Consider the following 21,718-nt stretch of genomic DNA (forward strand, 5'->3'; position numbering starts at 1 on the left):
TAATTTTCTTCCAGATTCTACAAGGACCATTATATTTTGTTTTCCACAGTATTCTTAAGACAAATTATAATAAAATCACATGATAGAAACTGGCTGAGGGCTGGGGATGTGGCTCAAGCGGTGGCACGCTCGCCTGGCATGCGTGCGGCCCGGGTTCGATCCTCAGCACCACGTACAAAGATGTTGTGTCCGCTGAGAACTAAAATAAAAACATTTTAAAAAATTCTCTCTCTCTCTCTCTTTAAAAAAATATATTTTTAAAAAGAAACTGGCTGAAAAAAATGAGATTTTGATTCAGGATGACTGAAATAAAATTTTCTTTCTGAACTAAAACTCAAAGGTCTAGGTAATTTTATAGAAAATGGGTGAGCAAATTTCTAACTGTAAAATAGGACAATTCAATCTTAAATCCAAATAGAATAATGAAATATTAATAGAAAAAAGCTCAATGCATCCTATAGAAGTGTTCAGTGGCTTCCCTACAGCTATTTAAAGCTAGTGTTCACACTTTTATTCAGTTCAGGGTAAAATCCAAGCAAGACATAAGAAACAGATTAAACTGAATTGATGGGCAGCCATTTATTGTTTCTCTCTACAGTGCTAAGAATGGAACCCAGGCCTTGCACATGACAGGCAAGTGCTTTATGCCTAAGCTATACCCCAATTCAGCAGATTATATATATATATAATTTTTTTTAAAAGACTACAAACACATCAGATAGGATTACACACTTTAATCTGATTGACATGGACAAAGTAGGGAGGACATGAAAGAAATTTAGTTTTAGCTTTGCTTTATGCATAACCAGATGCAATTTTTCTAAAAAGAGTAAGGTTTAAAAACCACATTCTGTCAGAATACCTCAGAAAACCATACTATGTGTAATCCAGGAAATACACTATTTGCAGAATAGGAAAATCATAATGTGCAACAAAAGATTAAAACAAAAGAAAGCACCAGGGTTTTGAGCAGTTTTAAAGTGAGTATATCTGCAGAAATAACATAAATGTTCCTGACTGGCTGCTATGGAAACATGCTAATGAGGATTGGTCCATGTCTTACAATATTTTTCTTAACATGTTTCTTTGGAAAAGTGGCAATATCGGCTGGGAGTGAAGCTGTCTTTTTAGACACCAAGCTTATTGGCTTGGGTGAGAACAACTTTGAGAACTGGCATGAAAGCAGAGGTCTCACTGAAGTTGCTGGTGCTAACTATGTGGGTATGGATGGTCAAACCTTCTGAGTAGTTTCGCGTTTCAATGCTCCTTGCAATGTTGTGTAAACCACTGATGATTGTTGGTGAAAGCTGAAATAAAGGTGGGACCAAGAGAAAGAATTAAATTAAGGAGAATTTTTCTCAAGACCCTTACTACACATTAGACCCAGATGTTTAAGTGGAGCTTAGAATAAACATTTAAAAAATGTATAAAATACTTAAGCATTTCTAAAAACAGCTTCTTGGACCAAGGCACAGTTAAATTATAAAGGAGAACCATGAAAAAATGATTTATGTAAAGAAGTTATTTGTGAACTATACATATATAATAAACCAAGTATTTTCTCATAGAAAAGCTGCCAGATTTCCCCACCAAGGTGAAATGCTAACACTCTCTCCACTGAAGAGCTTTAAATTCTTTAATTCTTTCAAATGTTTTCCTAAGTACAGAATGAGATTAAAGATTCTTAAATCATGATATTTCAAAGTAAGGAACCAATTTATTCAAAATCTTATCTATAACAGAGATTCTAAACTTTTGGTTCACTTTCATGAGCAGGGCAACAGGCTTCATTGTACATTCAATTTACTAATTCTTCACTATATTTCATAATCCTGTCATTTCTCCAGGTTTTTTTTTTTTTTTTTTTTTTTTGTGTGTGTGTGTGTGTGCATGTGGAGACAAGGCTTTCCTATGTTGCCCAAGCTGGCCTCAAACTCCTAGGCTCAAATGATTCTCCTGCCTCAGTCTCAGTAGCTGGGCTGTGATCACAGTTGTGGGCATGCCACCATACCTCGCCCTGTCATCTCTTAAAAACCATAAAACATGCAGTTTTATTCCATGTCCTTACTCAACATACATGTCTATATTTTCAACAGAAGACTTATTTTGGATCCTCCATGGGCCATACCCATTCCATCTTATCTTAGCTTTCTTTGGTTTGGTTCTTACAACAAAAATAGTTACTTTTATTCAATGGGACTGGGTATGGGAAATAGGGTAGAAGAACACTGAAATGTAAATATATAAACGTCAAGTGCCGGTTCTTTTTTCCTCTCCCATCCTAGACTTTCATTAATAAAACAAAACAATAATGGAAAGGAAAGAATGGTAGGGATGAGAGATCAGACAGTACACTGACTCTTCATTTTGGGTTATCTTCATAGTTACAGCATACTACCCTGCTCATCTGGTTGCTACATTTGGCCTTGCCTTTGTATAAAAGCTATTCTAGAAGAAAAGGATAAGGATTCTTAAGACTATGAAAGGAAGAATATAGATTTCTTCTTTAGAAAACAGTCTCTGGTTTCTTGATACATGGGCCATGTAAAATGAATAGCAGAACATCAGTTTGTATTTCTAATCTCTCCCTTTCTCTGCCCTATCCTCTCACCCTCGATGAATAAAATTCAGCATTTAGACAGAGGAACTGACATGAAAATTTTGCCCTCAAGCATAGTAAATCAGAGTGCTGAAGAGACTTTTTTTTTTTTTTTTTGTACCAGGTATTGAAACCAGGGGTGCTTACCCAGTCAGCCACATCCTCACCCCTTTTTATTTCCTATTTTGAGATAGGGTCTCACTAAGTTGCCTAGGGCCTTGGTAAGTTGCTGAGGCTGGCCTCAAACTTGCAATTCTCTTGCCTCAGACTCCCAAGTTTCTAGGATTACAGGTGTGCACCACCATGTCTGGCACTTATTTGTACTAGAAACTAGGAATAATTGGGTTTGTCATAAATCCTTCACCCACCCACCCCCCGCCCACAACTTACTGTTTGTTCCCTAAGTTTATCATATAGAAACTCCAAACGTTTGCTGGCATCATCTAGTTTCCTCTTGGTTTGCTGTAAGAGAGGAGGAAAAAACAATGGTAATTTTCTTGGTACCAAGGGCACTTAACCACTGAACCACATTCCCACCAGCCCTTTTTATTTTTTTTAATTTTGAGACAGGATCTCACTAAGTTGCTTAGGACCCTAAGTTGCTGAGGCTAGCTTTGAACTTGCAATCCTCCCCTGTCTCAGCCTCCAGAGCCACTGGGATTACAGATATGTGCCACCACACCCTGCCAGATGTTATATTTTAAATTTAACTTACATCTAAAGAAACTGCCCTACTCTCATTTCACTAAATCTTACACTTAACATGTTGAATGGTTTCGTTTTATCAAAGAAATGGAGGCACCTATGACTGAGAAACTTAAACAAATTATTAGAAAAAATACCAGTAATCTATTAACAGTAGGATTGTGGGAAAGAAGAGAGAATGAGATTTCTTTCTAGTGGGCAAAATGGGATATTGACTGGATTTCACGTAGACTGAAAACTCATTTGACAAAGTATGTGTATGTATAATTGCATTATTTCACAGACTTCCAGAGGCAGCAATGGGTTAGTGTACCATAGAAAAGAAGGTTTGAGTTCAGTTTTATAGTATGGGTACTAAAAGGCAAATACAGGGGAACTGTGGAATCTTGTATTATTTATTTAACCTTTCAAAAATACTACTTACATTCCTATGTTTGGTACAATTAATCCTGACTCTTTTAGACTCCTGAGTGGCTAGGATTATAGGTGTGTGCCACTGCGCCTAGCAGGCCACACATATTCATATTTAGTGTCTGATGAAATTCCAGAAGCTGCTTTTTTCAAGATAGATAAGTGGCCAATGGCTTAGATAAATATATTCAATGCTCACTGGCAGAAATGAAAATTCATTTAAAATAGGATTGGCTTTGTGGATTTTTTTTTTTTTTGTCAATACACAGGCATCCTCTATGTAAACTAAGTAAAATTGTATATGACTTCCATATCTATAATATTAACTATCCTTAAGATCTTTGCATGTTGCTATTATAGTCTATCATATGCTAAGAGGAGATTTGTAGATGAGAGGCAGTACAGCTTAATGATTGAGAGTTATGAAATTTGGAGCCAGATTATCTAGGTTGAAATGCTGGCTCTGACTTTATGTGTTATTTAACTGTCCTTTGCCTTAATTTCCTCATCTGTAAAATAAAAATAACAAATGTATCTACATACATTATTGTGAGAATTAAATATGTTTATACATAAAAAAAACTTTGAAATATAATGTAAACTATAAAAGCACTTTTATACGAATTTTTTAGAAATATATCTTGTAGAACTTCAAACAATAACTAAGAAAGAATTCCATAAAAGACAACTTTAATTTTAATAATAAATACATACAGGATCTGTGGCTGAAGAGAGGCAGCGCTGAATAAGATCCTCAAATGTGGTCTTTAGAATGAGGTGCTCATCTGGAATAGGTTTCTTAGTAATTTTTTCGGTTGGCAATGACTGCACATGCTGGAGGAAATAGTATCATAAAATGATCAGAAATGACCAGAATTGTATTGTATACACCATGTTTTAAAGCTATGAAATAAAGAGAAACCAATGACCTTGTAGATAGACCTATTTGAAATCCAATGAAAATTTAACATGTACAATCAGGCGGGATAAGTAAAACGGAAAGTCATATACCGGTAGCTTTAAGTACTCTTCCTACAACTTGGATTCGCATAAGTAGATTGGATGTAAGTAATCAACTAGTTAGATAATATATATTGTCCATTACTGTATATAACTGATGGGTAGTAAACCTGTGCCAGCAGGAATATAAACAAAGCACTGGAAAACACAGCTGGTTAGAGTGGCTGCCTGCTCTGGCTGGAGGCTCATTTTTGTTTATTCTGGCATTTTCCTACTCTTTGTTTTACTCCTAGAGATTATCAAAATTGCAAGATTAAGTCAAAGGTTAAAATGCAACAGACCATGATGTTGCTGAATGGATTGATAGAACAACAAAGAGGAACATTTAGTTTTTCTAAATTTTGACCAATTCATTCATTCAAAATATATTGGGTAATTATGTACAGGCACTGGCTAGATATGTATTGGTGAGTCAATATAGAAAAGATCTCAGTCCCAGGGAGTTTACAGACCAATGGAAGGGATAGAAAGGTTAAGAATGGTTTAAGTGTATGTAAAATAGCAATCGTAGTAAAGTTAACACTTAGTGAAACAAAAAAGACATTACAACTGGGATTTGACTAAAGGAAGTGGAAGGTTCTCTTCAGGAAATTATACTGGAATGATTCATAGAAGCTAACCAGAAGATAACCAGAAGGAAAAACACTCCAGATTGAAAGAATAACTTGTACAGGGAAGGATCATGATACAAGGGGCCCCAAAAGGGACCAGTGTGGCTAGAGTAGAGAGCAAGAAGGAGTATGAGCTGAGGCCTTCTGGATGATGTTAAATATTGGGGGTTTTATCCTGAAAACAATGGGAAGCTGTAATGTTTTAAGGAAATAGGAAACAAGGCCAAGTTAGAGATGAATCAAAGTAGATGTGGGCATACCGAGTAGGAGGCTGTGGCATTGGTGAAGATGAGAGATAAGTAGCATGCAGCAGAGTGGAAATGTAGAGAAGGGATTATAAAATATTTTAGAATAATATTAATAAGATTTGGGGGAAAGATTTGAAATAGAGGTTAAAGGGAAGAGTATAAAAGATGATTCCCAGGTCCTGGACTCAATAGAAAACATTATGGTGCCATTCATTGAAATAAGAAGTAATAAAGACTAGGTTTAAGAGGAAGAACATGAATAAGGTTTTGGACACGTTGAGGTTGGATGCAGGCAGCTGGTATATGGCCTGGCTGAACACTAAGTATCTCTTCCTTTTGATGGTGACTGACATTCTGGTCTAGATGAAGACAGCATGAAAATCCAGGTCTAAATCAAGGCGACAGCTGAGTAGGTTTTTCAAATAACATGGGTTATATATCGTAAAATACAAAAAAATTCTTTATAATTTGTTTTTGATGAAAGTCTTCCCACCTTCACCAAAATATGTGTTTCATAATGCACCTTACAGTATTAAACAATTCCTTGGACATAATTATCTCTTAACTGCAAAGCATGACAGATACATACAATCTTTAAAGTAAAAAATAGTAGAACTAGTTTTTCTTGTTTGTTTGTTTGTTTTTTTTACTTAGGCAGGAGTTTTTTTCATCTTCTTATGTTGAACTTTGGTCCAAGCTCTTTACTTTTTAATGACTAGATCAAAATTTCTTTGAGGTCAAAGTCAATTATTTGGCAGTGTGGTAGACTTTTTCTATATCTAGGACTGTGTTAACTAGTTATCTATGTAAAAAGCAAGTAAAAATGTGTATCTCTGTCCACAGATAAAGCCATGTTTATTAACATTTATACATAAAACATGTGACTTATTACATTTTTATTTAATGTTTTAAAGGGAAAACCTTTGAAACCGTTTTTTTTCCTTAGTAAAATCAGGTAGAGATGATTCAAACTAATTTTAAACTGTGACTACTGAGTAGATCAAGTAAAATATTGTGATTTCCAATTTACAGTAAACATATACTCTCAAACATACATGAAATTGCAAAAATAATATACATAATATTAAAAGAAAAGGGTTATAATTTTTGGTTTAAGTTCTCTACGTTGAAACCAAATTTGGATATTCATTAATAATGGTATAATCATATAAATTAACACATTAAGGAAAATGTACGTAAGCAGAGTCATCTTCCCATTCCACTTCCAAAGATTTACTGTTACCTGGATGGTATTTCCAATTGGAGCCCCTGGAGCACCTTCAATATTGGGCTTTGAGAAAGCTGGTGGCATGCCTGTCTGACCAAGAGGTTGCTGTATACCATGGAAGTGCTGGCCACCTGCAAGATGTGGCTGTGGGAAAGAAGCTTGGTTTGACAGTGGTACTGGAGCTGAAGGTTGCTGCTGCAGCATCTGTGACTGGGGGTCACCCAAAGGATTCATGATTGGCGATGTGATGGGTACAGGAGGCGTGAAGTTTTCAGGCATCTTTTAAAAGACAGAAATAAAAGACATCAAGAGAAAGAATAAGGATATGGTTCCTAAGATTTAAAGGAAGAAGTATTCCCGTGGCTAAACAATTTTTTAAAATAGTAGAAGACCTTTTTCAAGTGAAATTTTATGTGGCATTGTAGAGTAAAACATAAAAGTAGGGCTGCAGTTGTGGCTCAGTGGTAGAGCACTTGCCTAGCATGTGTGAGGCACTGGATTTGAGTCTCATCACCACTTACAAATAAATAAAATAAAGGTCCATCAACAACTAAAAACTATATTAAAAAACAAACAAACAAACATAAAAGTAGAGTTAATCTGGCTAAGATGGGTGGGGATCTCATCTAGATTTCTCCATCTCCCCTTTCTTCCTATACTTACACCTAATAAAGGGGAGCCAAAACCATAGCACTTTTGAAAAAGGATGTTAAGTAAGGAGAATTATATATAACAAAATGGGAATCCGATGCAAGCATGTGTGTGTGTATGTGTGTGTACATGAACGTGTATGCATATGCACATACACTAGTAGGCATCTGATGTCATCAGGAGGTAATACCCTTTTCCGAGATCACTAAGCCGATACCACTTAGCAATTCTATCATATTAAAAGTAATAGATTAAGGTTCTGATTTTAATGACCTTGTATTTTTGGGTTCCTTGTTCATTTATCTCTCATTACTATATTTGGGGAAAGAGGATCATTGGGAATAGAAAAAAGTAGAAAACCGTTTGAAAAGAAAGAAGAAAAAAAAATATCTTATTTTGTGTCCAAATAGCTCCAAACAATTATTCACATATAATACAGGCTGCATTATTATTCATTATTATATGAAATAGATAAGACATCCAAAATATAATTATTAAAGTCATGATTATTGTGGGAACCCAAAGATTGAAGTAACTCCTAAAAAAAAAAAAAAAAATTTGTTTCCTACTTTTTTGTGTGTGTGCGCATGTGGTCCTGGTGATTGATCCCAGGACCTTGTGCACTGAGTTACATTCCCAGCCCCACTCCTTTTTAAAATTATTTTTAGTTGCAGATGGACACAATGCCTTTAATTTTTTTTATGTGGTGCTGAGGATTGAACCCAGTGCCTCACATGTGCTAGGCAAGCACTCTACCTCTGAGCCACAACCCCAGCTCTACAGTCCCAGCCCTTTTTATTTTGAGACAGGGTCTTGCTTAATTGCCCAGGCTGGCCTCAAACTTGCAATTTTCTTGCCTCAACCTCGTAAGTACTGGGGATTACAGGCCCATGCTCCTGTGCCTACCTTGTTTGGTAGGAATTTACATCTTGCCTTCTAAAAAGGCTTTAATTTACACCACCATCATCAAAGTAAGGTTTTAATGATAGTGTTTTCTGCTTTATTTACTTCTTGCCATTGATTAGAAGATACATGCTGAAATATGCTTTAAATACATCAGTAAGCTTTGCCTTTAAATGGATCAGTGAGTGTGATGTGCTCCAAGTGACTATATGATTAACATAACATCTGTAGTCCACTGGATGTCTTTTTCTAGTACCTTCTTCTTCTTGGGTACTCTGTTCAAAGCTGGAGGATCATTCCAACCATTCTGAGGACCTGGAATAAATAGAGGACATTTTCCTTTAGAATCCCCAAAGAAAGAAAATGAAATTGAACCTATCATCTAATGCCTTGAAGTTCTGCCTTATCCCTGAGATAACTGAACTGTTATACAGGCTTTATGAATTGGGATCATTATGTAACACTGGATTTTCAAACTTATAACTCTAATAGTCACATGGCAAGGTATTTTGATAGTATATCAATTTAAGGTGAAAGAGTTGTGCTAAATTTTAAGGAGGGTGAAGTTTTTATGTTTATACTGGTGCACAGCCTTCAAAGACCAGTTTACTATTCTCTCCTAATAAAGAAAAAAAAAAAAAAAAAAAAAAACTCACTTAAGTCTGCTAAAAAAAAAAAAAAAAGTACTCTGATGTATTCAACATACAAAAAGAACAATCTCCTACTCACTGAGAGCAATTCAACATAAGCAAATCATTCATAAATGTTCAACATGATAGAAACACTACAAAAAAAACAGAGCCCAACTACATAATACCAGTAAATTTCATCATCTTTACATTGGGAACTATATAACAAACAGAAAAAGGTATTTAAATATCTACGCTAAGACTTTTTCTTTTTCTTAATGCCATAAAAAAAAAAAAAAAAAATCCAGGCTGAGCAAACAAAATGAAACTATTGTCAATTGTAGTAAATTTTCTCTAAAACCACAAAAATAAAATACAACCATACAACAACCAAAAAACACCTCTGTCATTTCAAAGTAAAAAATGGACATCAGTAGCAGAACTCATTGGGTATTTTATAATACCAGCATCTTTAACAAAAAAATAAGACAGAATAGAATAATTTCTAAATCACAATATAATATACTTATTTAATTGACATGCATGATATTAAGTCACAACAAAATTGCTTGGCAATCCAAAGAATTCATGTTAATGCCACAGAAACTTTTTAAAAGAATAATTCCCAATCACCACATACTCATTTGCTTTGATTTTTTAAGCAGAATTAATTTCCTACAAGTTTACCAAGAACCAAATACTCCACAAGGCTCAAAACACTTAAGAGTTAATCACAAAATATTAAATCATTGCTTAATAAATTCTTAAATGTTCAGTCACATACAGATTAATCATTCAAATCTCTCTCCATCATTTCTTCTTATCTGTGTCTAAAACAATCTGAGTTTAGTTGTCTTTGTTTATATAAAAGAGTCATATTTTATGATTAAAGCTATTTGTGTCATATAAATTCAATCAGTTCTAAAGTTTGATTCAATTAAGAAGACAAATAAAAAAGGGCACTAATCAGATTTGGAATATCACAATCTTTGAAGCTCACATGCATAATGGCCATTCATTAACTGTATTCAATGATTCAAAGATTTCCAAAGGTATATTTTACAACCAATTCACCTTCCAACATAGGTGCCTGGTCTTGGATAGACTGATTTTCTGTAGACAAAACGTAAAAATCACTTAAATAGAACTGCTGAAGACATTCTAAACTCTACTTCTCATTTTATAATTGTTTCTTCTTCTTCCATCAACCCCAGAAAAAGCAAACTAACTTTATAAGAGAACAAAAATTACTTTTTAAACAAGTCATGTGAAATTTTTCTATCCAATTAAGAAAATGATTATTAGTTTTTAGGTAAAGTGAATTCATTTAAGTTGTGTCAGATACAATTACTCTTGAACATCACTCTTTTTTTATTACTATGCTCTTTTAATAGAAAACCTTATTCTGTTATTTAAAATAACAATAGCTCCTTAATTGCTTACATTGGTTGTTTTTCTATTTGACAAATGAAGCCAAGTAATATCACTGAGAAGGCACTTCCCAATATATTACTCCTAATTATACCATATGACACCAAATGTGTCCACTTTGGTATTATTCAAAGTTGTGAATCCAAATTAGAGAAAAATCTTATTTAAATGCAGATTCTAATTCACTAGGTAAAGTGGTAAAGCCTAGAGGTTCTCTTTTCTGACAGCTCCCCTGTAATATCAATGCTGCTGGTCTAACACTCTCTTCAAGTAAGAATACGGGGATCTTCAGACTACTTAGTTCAAGTCTCCTAGATCACTACACTTCAGAGAACTGAAGTTTCTATCAATAAAGAAGAGGAAAACAGTCTATCAATAAAGAAGAGGAAAACAGACTGATACTAGCACAATAATTCCAACTGATAGATTCTTAGAATCAAGCTAGGTCCAACCTCGAATTGAAAGTGTGCAGCATAGTACATCATATGCAATATAACTTATGTAGATTCAACTATCTTCATTTGGCAAGGAAGGGACCAACAGACTATAGCAATTAAAACAGTGAATTCAACTCTGTGCTATAGTCACAAAATACATGCTCCAAAAAAAACATGAGATGGGAGAGGTAATTCCATAGCCTCAATTCTTGCTATGTGGAATGTGATTCTGGTGTTTAGTGATGGATGTTTTTCATACAATATGGTTCCTAAACATAAGGCAATTTCTTCATCTAGGGTTTAACAAAAGAAAAGATTGACAATAACTGCCTATAAATGATTTTCTATTTTTACTTTAAATGGCAACCTTACAATCTAACCTCCCGTGCAAAATGTAACTTCACAACACTATAATTAAGAGTGTTAACTCCTGCGGAGTCACTACATGTGCATTTCAACAGACGAAACCTAATTTCCAACTACTGATGTGCTCTATCCCCAGACTTCAGGCCTTTGGGCTGAGGGGAACAACATATTACAAATCTAAAAGTACTGCAAATACCCTGGGCTTGGCTCTTTTCCCAGAGAATAGTCCCAACAACATGCCTGTTTCCTTGTCCTTTTGTGTCTAACTTATTTCACTTGGTATAATGTCTTCAAGAGCCATCCATGTGGTGTAATACAGAGACATGTGGAAAATGAGAACTATTTTTAGTTCAAATAAACGTTATTCAAATCTTTTATCAAATAATATAGTTTATGGGCTGGGGTTGTAGTTCAGTGGTAGAGTGCTTGCCTAGCACGCATGAGGCACTGAGTTTGATCCTTGACATCACATAAAAATAAATAAGATAAAGGTATTCTGTTTATCTACAACTAAAAAAATTTTTTAAGTAAAAATTTAAAATAATACAGTTTTGCCAGGCACAGTGGTGCATGCTTGTAATCCCAGTGGCTCAGGAGGTTGAGGTGGGAGGATCACAAGTTCAAAGCCAGTCTCAACAAAAGCGTGGCACTAAGCAACTCAGTGAGACCCTGACTCTAAATAAAATGCAAAATAGAGCTGGGGTTGTGGCTTAGTGAGTTCAATCCCTGGTCCCCCAACCCCAAAAAATATGTATATAGTTTTGTCCTACCTATAATTCTAACTCCTTTCAACTTTTCACTTTTATGACTTTAAACAGATTATTTAAACATGACTTTACAAACACAATTTAGCTGACATCTACTTTACAAAAGTACCCTTTAATAGTGAGAGTAGGTAAACAAGCTTCATGAAGCACATGGCTTGAAGACATTATACCAAGTGAAATAAGTCAGAAAATACCAAATGTTGCACAATTCCACTTATGTCAGGTACCTAGAACAGTGAAATACATAGAGACAGAAAGCACAAGAGCACCTATTGGAGGCTGGTAAGGATGGGAAGTTATTGCAGATAAAACAGGTACTCATTATCAGTTTACCAAATGAATGTTTTGCTTACTACAGAATTTGTTTCTCTAAGCCCTGGGCACATAACGCTATGGTTCATTAAGAGAAGGCTTGAAAATCTGTACATCTATCATGCATTATCTATAAGGAATTATCCATTAGCCAACAAGAATTTCTAAATCCTGGAGAAAAATCATATCCTAGACATTAGACCAATACAAAATTTCCAGTCACAATTATTTATATAACCTAAGCAAAATGTTTAGAAAATCCAAAAAGCTAGAATTGATTATTAAAATATAGGAGACTGTTAACATGCAAGAGTAACAAAGCAGCTAGGCAAACATGCTGAAAAATGCTTGTTTGTTTGGCTTTTCTTCCCATTAGTCACTGTTTCTCAGCCAGGTTATAACACTGTGTTATTCTGTATATAATTAAGGATTAATCTCATGCCAAATGCACTTCAGCTTAAGGAAAAAAATATATACTCAGGTACACATTTGGTTTTGATTATAAAGTAACAAATGCTCAGAACTGTATTGCTAGATGATTTTTGTAATTTCAACCCCAAAATTTTGATATCACTAGAATAACTGGTATAGAAGTATGAACACAGGCTTTGAAACTGAGAGACCCAGGTTTGTATCTCAACTTGAGAGACTGTCACTATAAGAATCCTGAGAACATTATGTAACTCTTAAAACTGGTTCCTCGTTTGCAATTAAAAAACAAAAACAAAAGCCAACAACAAAAACCATTCCTATTTGTCAAGGTCGTAAGAATGAAATAATAAAATACATAGCAAGTGCTAGATTATGTCCATAGTTGGCTCAATAAATGTTCATACCCTTCCTTACTTCCTTGTACTACTCTTCCCCTACCCCCCGCCCCCCGTACTGGGGATTGAACCCTTGGGTACTTAATCACTGTGCCAAATCCCCAGCCTTTGTTTTATATTTAATTTAGACACAGGGTCTTGTTGAGTTGCTGAGGCTAGCTTTGAAATCTTGATTCTTCTGCCTCAGCCTCCTGAGTTGCTAGGTTTAAGGTGTATGCCACTACACTTTGCACACTGCACCACTTTTTAAGTGAGGATTTACATGAATCCATACTACTTCTTTTACTCAATAACTCTGATCATTAACCCATTATTCAAAATGGACACTGTCTTCACTCATTCAGGTTTAAAAAGATATTCTTGGAACTCTACAATGAACTGGCAGCCCTCTCGAAAATATCAAACTATTGAAGTGTCTGTAGTGTATTAATGAAATTTTGTGTAGTAATGGACAATGCACATACATTAGTCCTCCCTTATTAACATTTCCATTTCCTGTGGTTTCAGTTACCCATGGTCAATCTTGGCCTAGAAATATATGGAACATTAATAATTCATAAATAATTGTGAAATAAATAATGCAAAAGTTTTGAATTGTGTCTCATTCTGAGTAGTCTGAAAATTTTGTGCTGTACTGCTTTGTCTGGCCCCATACAACCAGAGATGTGAATCATCCCTTTGTCTAGGGTATCCTTACTGTATATGTGACTGCCAATTAATCATTCAGTAGCCCTTCTGGTTATGAGATCAATTGTCATGGTGTTGCAGCACAAAAGTAGGCAATGCTGGCAATTTTATTAGTTTATTGTTATTGTTGTTCTATTTTATTATTAGTTACATTTTTGTGTGTGCATGTGTGTGGTACTGAGGATCAAACTCAGGGGCACTCTACCACTAAGCTATATCCCCAGCCAATTTTATAATTTTGACGAAGGGTTAATAATAATAATAATTTTTTTAAAAAATAATTTTGCCCAGGTTGGCCTTGAACTTGAAATCCTCCTGCCTTTATCTCCTGAGTTGCTGGTATTACAGGCATGTGCCACTGTGTCTAGAGTTTTAAAAATTTTTCATTTTGAGACAAGGTCTCAATAAGTTGCTGAGGCTAGCCTTCATTTGTGATTCCTCTGCCTTGGCTTCCCAAGCTGCTGGGATCACAGGCATATGCCATCATGTCCACCTTATTAGTTACTCTCTGTTAATCTCTCATTGTGCCTAACGTATAAAAGTTTTATCAAGGTATGTACAGGAAAAAAACAATACATATGGGGTTGATACTACGGGTACTTTCAAGTATCCACGGGGGATCTTAGAATGTATTCTCTACAGCTAAGGGGAGAGGACAACTATAGTATACCATGTGTATGATTTTTTTTATTCTCTGGATTTTATTATTACATGTCAGAGAAGGGGCAAGGAGATGTGTATAACTGGGATCAATTATCCCTAAGACTTAAAACGTAGTAATATTTTAAAAATACTTTATATTCATTTTTAAAGTCATATTATCAGAAAAAAAATTTTCTACAATAGATTCTATTTTCTGATAAATAAATTAATTATAAATTAAAACCACTGCTTAGCATATATGATGAGAAAAACATATGCTGGACTCCCCCAGGAGAGTTTCAAGTATTAGAGTAAAGCAGGTCTTACTGTTCAAAACTATCAGTTATAATTTAAAAGGAAAACTACTTTCAAATAATCACACCTAACTTTAAAAAGTTCTTAGTACTTGGCAGTCATTGTCCCTAAATGCTTTGACTGTATTAAAGCATTCAATCCTTGTAATAAGCATATGAGTGGGTACCATTATCATTCTTTGAGAAAACTGAGGCTTAAAGAAGGTAAATAAACAACTCACAATCACAAAACTAGAACGATCATAAAACTAGAACATAGTAAAGCTGGGAACTGGGATACAAACCTAGGCAATCAAATTCCAAGGCCTGATTTCTTAACCTCTATGTAAGTGGTTCTAAATCCTATTTGATTAATTGGTTTCTTTCTTTACACAACACATACTGGAGGCCCCTTTTACTATCCTTAAGTGAAAAGCACATAACATAAACTAACCATAAAAAAATTAACATACTCTAAGTATAATACAAATGAATGATAAAAAGAATTTATAAAATGTGTATTTCACTGCTAAACAATGATAGGTAAGCAAGATGATGAATAAATCAATTAGCTTGATTTAATCATTTCCACATTGCATATATGCATCAGAATCACACTGTACCCCACAAATATATACAATTATGACTTGTAACTCAAAAATACTATTAATAAAAATATATAGTTTGCTAAAAAAATTATAAAGTTATGATCTTAATTAGAAATGTTCAGCTACAATAATACTAGTAGACTAAAAAATATGTCTACAAATTTCCAAAATGCCTGAAGAGGGCAGTATTTCCCTAATGGAGAACCACTATCCTACTGTATAACAACTAAACTGTCTTGTAGGATCTCATTGTCAAGAGCTGTATTCTCTTACTTTTTTTCTTGGTCAAGGATACTGAGATTACTCTGCAACCCCACAAATAAACATTATTATAAAATTTGTACAAACTCATTAAGACCATATATTATTTCCTTTCCATTAATGAATTTAAGGTGCAAATAATTTTTAAAATTGAAAACTTTTCAGGAAGAACAGAGATCACCCTTTATTCAAGTAAAGAATTTAGTGTTAACTAAATCTGATTTCAACTATAACTTATCTTTCCAATTAATTCCTTACCACCTAACTTAAGTTCAATGGCAGATTATACACTCTTACTCTTTTGGAGCTCTAAAACTTTCCTCAATTGATAACTGAAGTTCATTATGGGAGAATCAGTTTTAGAATTTTTAGAAATCATTTTAGAATTTGTTACAAAAACTCAAGACTTCATATTACCCAGTTTACAAACAGAAATAATAGCCCCTCCATCCACCCATCTGTTCATAAAAAACATCAGGGAGCCAAACCAAAGCCCTTTAAGCGCAGACCTGTTCTTTGGGACGCAGGCAGCTCACTGGCAGTAGGCAGTGTACCTGTTGTTCCAGGAGGCAGTGCATAAGCTGAAGATGATGGTGGAGCTCCTGGTCCGCCATGCTGGAAGGATGCTCCAGAGGAAGGGGGAGGAGGGAAAGAAGCAGCAGGGCTGGAGGTAGGTGAAGAGGCCTGGTGCTGTGGTGTGTATAGCTGAGACTGCCCAGAATAGGAAGAAGCAGAAGATATGTAAGGGGTGTTAGGGTAAGCGTTTGAAGCAGGAGGAGCAACAGGCTGCTGAGGTCGATACATTGCTGACCCCCCTGTTCCGAAGGAATACTGCTGGGCTGGTTGATAAACTATACCAGGGAGAAGAAACAGAAATTTTAATTAGTTACAAATTTATTCAGATAGCAACAGAAAACCAAAAATTATCATTCTATGGAAATGATTTTAATCATTACTATAAATTAAAACCCAAAATTAACACTTATGTGCTGGGGTGTAACTTGGTGGTACAGTGCTTGCCTAGAATATATGAAGCCCTGGGTTCTATCTCCAGCACAGTAAAAAAACCCCAAACAACAACAAAAACAACTTGTGCTTTCTGAGGCTCAGATGCCCGAAATATGCTCAAAATCATTAGCTCCAGTATTTGAAAACTGCCACACCCAGACTGCTGTTGATTATGAAAATCTTTGAACCGAAGAGCTAGAAGACCTTTTTCTAATTTCACTGTTTCTGTGAGAAGATTGCAGTTATACCCACTAACCACCAGATGGAACTATGCAAGATGTACTCAACCCGAGTGAGTATCAGCATTTTGGTGGTCCTTTAAGACCTCCCTGGTTTTATCCCTGACCCAGATTAGGGGGACAGATTAGGGGGATTTTAACACCATCACATTCTAGGTAACCAGGAGTACTTTTGAACCTCTATAGAGTGAATCTTGAAGTACTGTGAAGACAGCACTTCTATACTGAGTACACGAGTGAAAGGTTTTATCAAATTTGTATTCATAAGAACAACTACTTTAGCACAGAACACACTCATTAGAATTAGTTCTTACTCTTTTCTATTAAAAAAAAAACATGCCAATAGTAGATACATATCATTATACATTTGTCAAAGCCCATGGAAGGTACAAAATCAAGAGTACACACTAATGTAAACTACATAATTTGGGGTGATAACAAGGCACTGATGTAGGTTAACTGATCTGCAACAAATAATCTCCTGTGGTGGGAAATGTAGATAATAGGGAGATTGTGCCTCGTGGGCACAACGTACTCTCTGCTTAATTTTGCTGTGAACCTAAAACTACTTAAAAATACAAAGTCTATAACACTAAATGAATACAATGGAAAAAAACAACAAATGTCCCTTGAAGCCAATCTTCCAAAATGGTTTGTGTCATCATTCCTGAAGGAAAAGAATATGTGCCAAATTGTTTTTAAAATTCTATTTCTTTATACCAAAATCATAGGACACTTGACTCCCTTTAACAGGTCTTAATAATAGCTTCAGAACAGGAGGCAACTGTTTCAAAAGAGTAATACCAGAAGTTCTTCTATAATAATAGAAGCATGCTGATTCAGGATGCCTCTTAGGGAAACCATGTTTCTCTAGAACCCCTCTTCTAGAAAGGAGTTCCTATTCAGGACTCCTATCAGAATGGTTCTTACTTTATTTGTCAAAATTGACTTGGCCTTGGCTTTAGTGCTTCAGAGTAAATAGTTACTACATGAAATAAGACATGTTGCTATCAAGACTTCAGGGTCACATTACTTACGCTGTGGCTGTGGATAAGGTGGTACCTGGGGGTGCATATGACCTGGAGATGTAGGAAGCTGAGTAGCAGCATTTGGATTAATATTTTCATGCATTACAAAACCTGGGGGTGGAGGATTTTCTCCCTACAAAATGAAAAAATGGTAAAAACGAGGATTACATTTGAGACAAAGAACCTTAACAGATGGCTTTATAATCCCTGAAATGGGATTCCATATTTATTTAGAAAACTATCCCCCACAACTTTATTGTGTAAGAAGCACTGCATTTTGCATGTACTATCTACAGGATACCATATTTTCTAAGCAATATACTCTGAATGATTTAAAGATCAGACGATCCAAAATAATTGTAATGAATGACAAAAGATGCTAACAGCCTCATAGTGTCAATAAATTGATGGTAAGTCACCAGGATTTTCCATCTCTACAAATTTCCATCCATTACTCCACACTCAGCAAATATAAATATAAATACTATAATTAGCTTTCTTCAGTTTCTGCAATGCTAAAAAAATTTAAAAAAATAAAAAAAAAGAAGAAGAAGAAAGAAAAAAAGAAGTCTTTGGTAAAAATCAGATTTAAATCACTGATATTTTTTTTTAGCTCAGGTCAATTCAGAACTGCAAAAGTGGAGGTAGGATAAGGACATATATTGCCTTAAATATTGTCTCTTGCATCCTAAAAGCAGTAAAATGCAATAAATAGGATGCAGAATAAGGGTGGGGTAAATTGAGGAAGTTGGGTAGAAGATATAAAACCACATATATTTAGGTGAGCAGAGTCCTGCTCAAAGAGGAATAATGAAGGATATACCTGTGTGTCAGAGGGAGAGGCTGCAGGTGGATGGCTGGGAAGGGCAGTAGGAGTTTTGTTACTCCAGGTAGTAACAGTAGGGGCAATTCTAACCTGAATTGAACAAAGAAATACCAATCACAGAAAATAAAAAAATGAAAACATTAAAAGAAGAAGGTAAGAAAACTCAAAAGGTATTAATAGCTAGATGCAAAGCAAAAAGTAAAAGTAGCAAGGGAATATATATTAGGCAACTGCTTTCAATTTAGCTGGGATTCCAAAAGAAAAATAATCACAACAAAACTGGGAGGGAGAGGCATGAAAAAAATCAATATGAAAACTAAATCAAAACACAGAAACAATGCCATTCAAGCATCAAGAATAAGTAGGGAAAGTGAGGTCCTATAAGTAGGGTAAGAAAGACATTCTAAAAAATGAGTAAAATAGTGATTTTTGAAGCATTAATAGTACCCATGCTACTAGTAATCTGTAAACATACTGCTTATAAGCTCCTTTTTTTATTTTTATTTCAGCAGAGCCACAAAATTCACCTTAGTCACATGCAAGGCTTAAAAACCACACAATCATTGAGAATATTAAAGCTAAATACTATAGATCACCCAGAATAATTCCCACCCTTTATCATTAAGAATGCAAGGCCCAGAGCTGTGAAGGGGCTTGTCAAGATCCGTACAACTCACTGGTCATGAAGCTTGGACCAATTCCAGGTCTCCCAAGTCCCAGGATAGTGTTTTCTATACCATATCATATTGCTTACTCTGAACTCTAGTGATTTTCCATTATTTTTCAAGTCATTAAAATCCTTCTTGTTATGTAAATCTTTAGTGAAACTCCAATATACACATAAAAATAAATGCAATCGACCTTGTGCTGGTTGAAGTGGGAGTGAAACTCCTACTAATCTAGCCTCCCTTTTAACCTTTACCTGCCTGTAAACTTGTTTTAAAATTGTAAGCCACTTGTCTTCATTCATTCAGCATATATAAGCTTCAATCCTGAAAACCACTGCTTGACTTATGGTACAATTTATTTTTATGTTCTTAAAATATAAGATGGGTAAATCAAAGTGTAACAAAAATCCTCCAATGTTTTTACCTTTTCCCAGAAAGACAGATGAACCCAAAGACATAAAGAGTAAACATTCTCTCTTCCCAATGTAGAGTTTACTTACCTTACTTCAGTAACCTGAGAGACAGTCTAGCCTAAATACAGAGTGCTTGAAAGTTGTAATCCAAACTTGGCCATTAAGCAGCCACACAATGTTAAGAAATTAAAACTCTCGTGTCTTAAAACTCTGGTGGTTGCTTGACAACCGGGCCTCTCAGTTTTCCTAGCCATCATCTGATCTGCCCCACTTATGTCACAGACTTTCTAATACAATCTCCACAAGGATAGGGATTTTGTGTAAATTGTTCACCAGGATACTTCCAATTACTAGAACAATGTTAGGTACTCACAGTAGGTCTTGATAAACAAAATGAATTAAAAAATAGAGTGTTCTTGGCAGTTAATAGTTATATACAAATGTAATCTGTCCTGATTAAATAACAAAAGTTTTCTATGATTTTATATTAAACTTTGGGATAAAATATAAAAAGGTCCTGTCAATCCTATCACCAATTTGCTCTATTAGGCAGGGTATCTTTGCTATCAATCAAGACTAATTGATACTTAAGGAAAAAACTTTTCATTTAAGGACATGAAGGCTATCTGTTGGTCTGGAAATATATAATTTTTTACACGAAACAGTAAAAGACAATACAACCATATTTTAAATATCAGTTATTTAAATAAAAACAAAAATTATTAATCATTTCTATGTGACCTCCAACTTCATAAACCTTCAGTAAATTCACTATTCTATTGTTCAAGTTGTCCAAAAGAAAAAAAGTTCATATTCTGGATATTAGCTATTGTATGGATAGAGAAAATAAAGTAAACTATGCTATTAATGGAGAAAGAATGCTTAAAAAGGCTACTTTCTAAAAATAGTTTATAAAATTAAATCACTATTAGGATTAATTCTGCTACTTAAAGCTTGTTAGATGAATCAAATAGAAGTTTCAAGAACAGAGAGAGGTACATGTGTAAGGAAAGCCTAACTCAGAGAGAAACAACAAATTTCCCTAGAGAGCTTAAACCTAATTTATATCTAAATTATAATCTGTTTGAATAGATTAAAAGGATTTTCATATGCAGATAAGAAATACCACTTTCAAGAATCTAGAAAGTATAACTGTTAACACAATATGTTATCTACTTTAACCACATCAGAAGATCTTTTAACCAACAATCTGAAACTATCAATTTGAATTGAAATGCATAAATGTTCCCACTTCATCTGGACTACATTACTCACATGGGGATAATATTGTTGAGTTTGAACTCTTTGCATCTGTGGGTGGCCAGCAATTGGTCCAGGCCTGCCCTTAGATAGCTGCTGCCTCTCATAAGGAATTTTAGGTGATTCCTGTCCTGGTATTGGCTCTCCTTGTGCTCTACAAAGTCTGTCTCGAAGCTGCACAATGTTTGGCTATAAAAAGCAATGAATGGAAGAAAACAAAACAAATAAAGTTCAGTCAACTTTATGATAGCATGCTGATTTTCTTAAAGCAATCTAATCATTCAAGAGATTCACTTTTTGTTCACATGCCGTGAATGCTACAACAGACCCTGACACTTGAGGACTCAACTCATGTTTCTAATATGACTGGCACTAAACATCCATGACATATAGTACAACTTGTAATTTAACTGAGAGAAGAAACCTACTGGCCCAGCAAAAGAAGATATTTTTGAAATATACTAAAATTATAAGACATCAGGGCTGGGTTGTGGCTCAGCTGGTAGAGTGCTTATCTAGCACGCGTGAGGGCGCTGGGTTTGATCCTCAGCACCACATAAAAATAGATAAATAAATAGATAAATAAAGGTACTGTGTCTAACTACAATTAAAAAATAAATATTTAAAAAAACTGTAAGAC

General features: G+C 34.8%; 1 protein-coding gene across 17 annotated transcripts in view; it reads right to left on the bottom strand.

Annotated features, from left to right (window-relative positions):
* Positions 1 to 719: 719 nt before the first annotated feature.
* Sec31a (SEC31 homolog A, COPII coat complex component) overlaps positions 720 to 21,718 on the bottom strand; it is a 62,672-nt gene continuing 41,673 nt past the window's right edge. For 5 of the 17 annotated variants that reach the window (XM_071614375.1, XM_071614374.1, XM_071614377.1 and 2 more), the window contains 9 exons: positions 21,094 to 21,267; positions 18,735 to 18,827; positions 17,921 to 18,044; positions 16,146 to 16,487; positions 8,633 to 8,691; positions 6,838 to 7,101; positions 4,430 to 4,549; positions 2,990 to 3,061; positions 720 to 1,307 (listed from right to left, as the gene is read on the bottom strand). In XM_071614375.1, coding sequence (XP_071470476.1) covers positions 1,128 to 1,307; positions 2,990 to 3,061; positions 4,430 to 4,549; positions 6,838 to 7,101; positions 8,633 to 8,691; positions 16,146 to 16,487; positions 17,921 to 18,044; positions 18,735 to 18,827; positions 21,094 to 21,267 — 1,428 coding nt within the window. In that variant the 3' untranslated portion in view covers positions 720 to 1,127. The remainder of the gene's footprint in view (positions 1,308 to 2,989; positions 3,062 to 4,429; positions 4,550 to 6,837; positions 7,102 to 8,632; positions 8,692 to 16,145; positions 16,488 to 17,920; positions 18,045 to 18,734; positions 18,828 to 21,093; positions 21,268 to 21,718) is intronic. The other 12 variants (XM_071614380.1, XM_071614379.1, XM_027939788.2 and 9 more) reach the window with 5 other exon arrangements.

Source organism: Marmota flaviventris, chromosome 7 (genome assembly GCF_047511675.1).
Source record: "Marmota flaviventris isolate mMarFla1 chromosome 7, mMarFla1.hap1, whole genome shotgun sequence".
Classification (NCBI taxonomy): domain Eukaryota; kingdom Metazoa; phylum Chordata; class Mammalia; order Rodentia; family Sciuridae; genus Marmota; species Marmota flaviventris.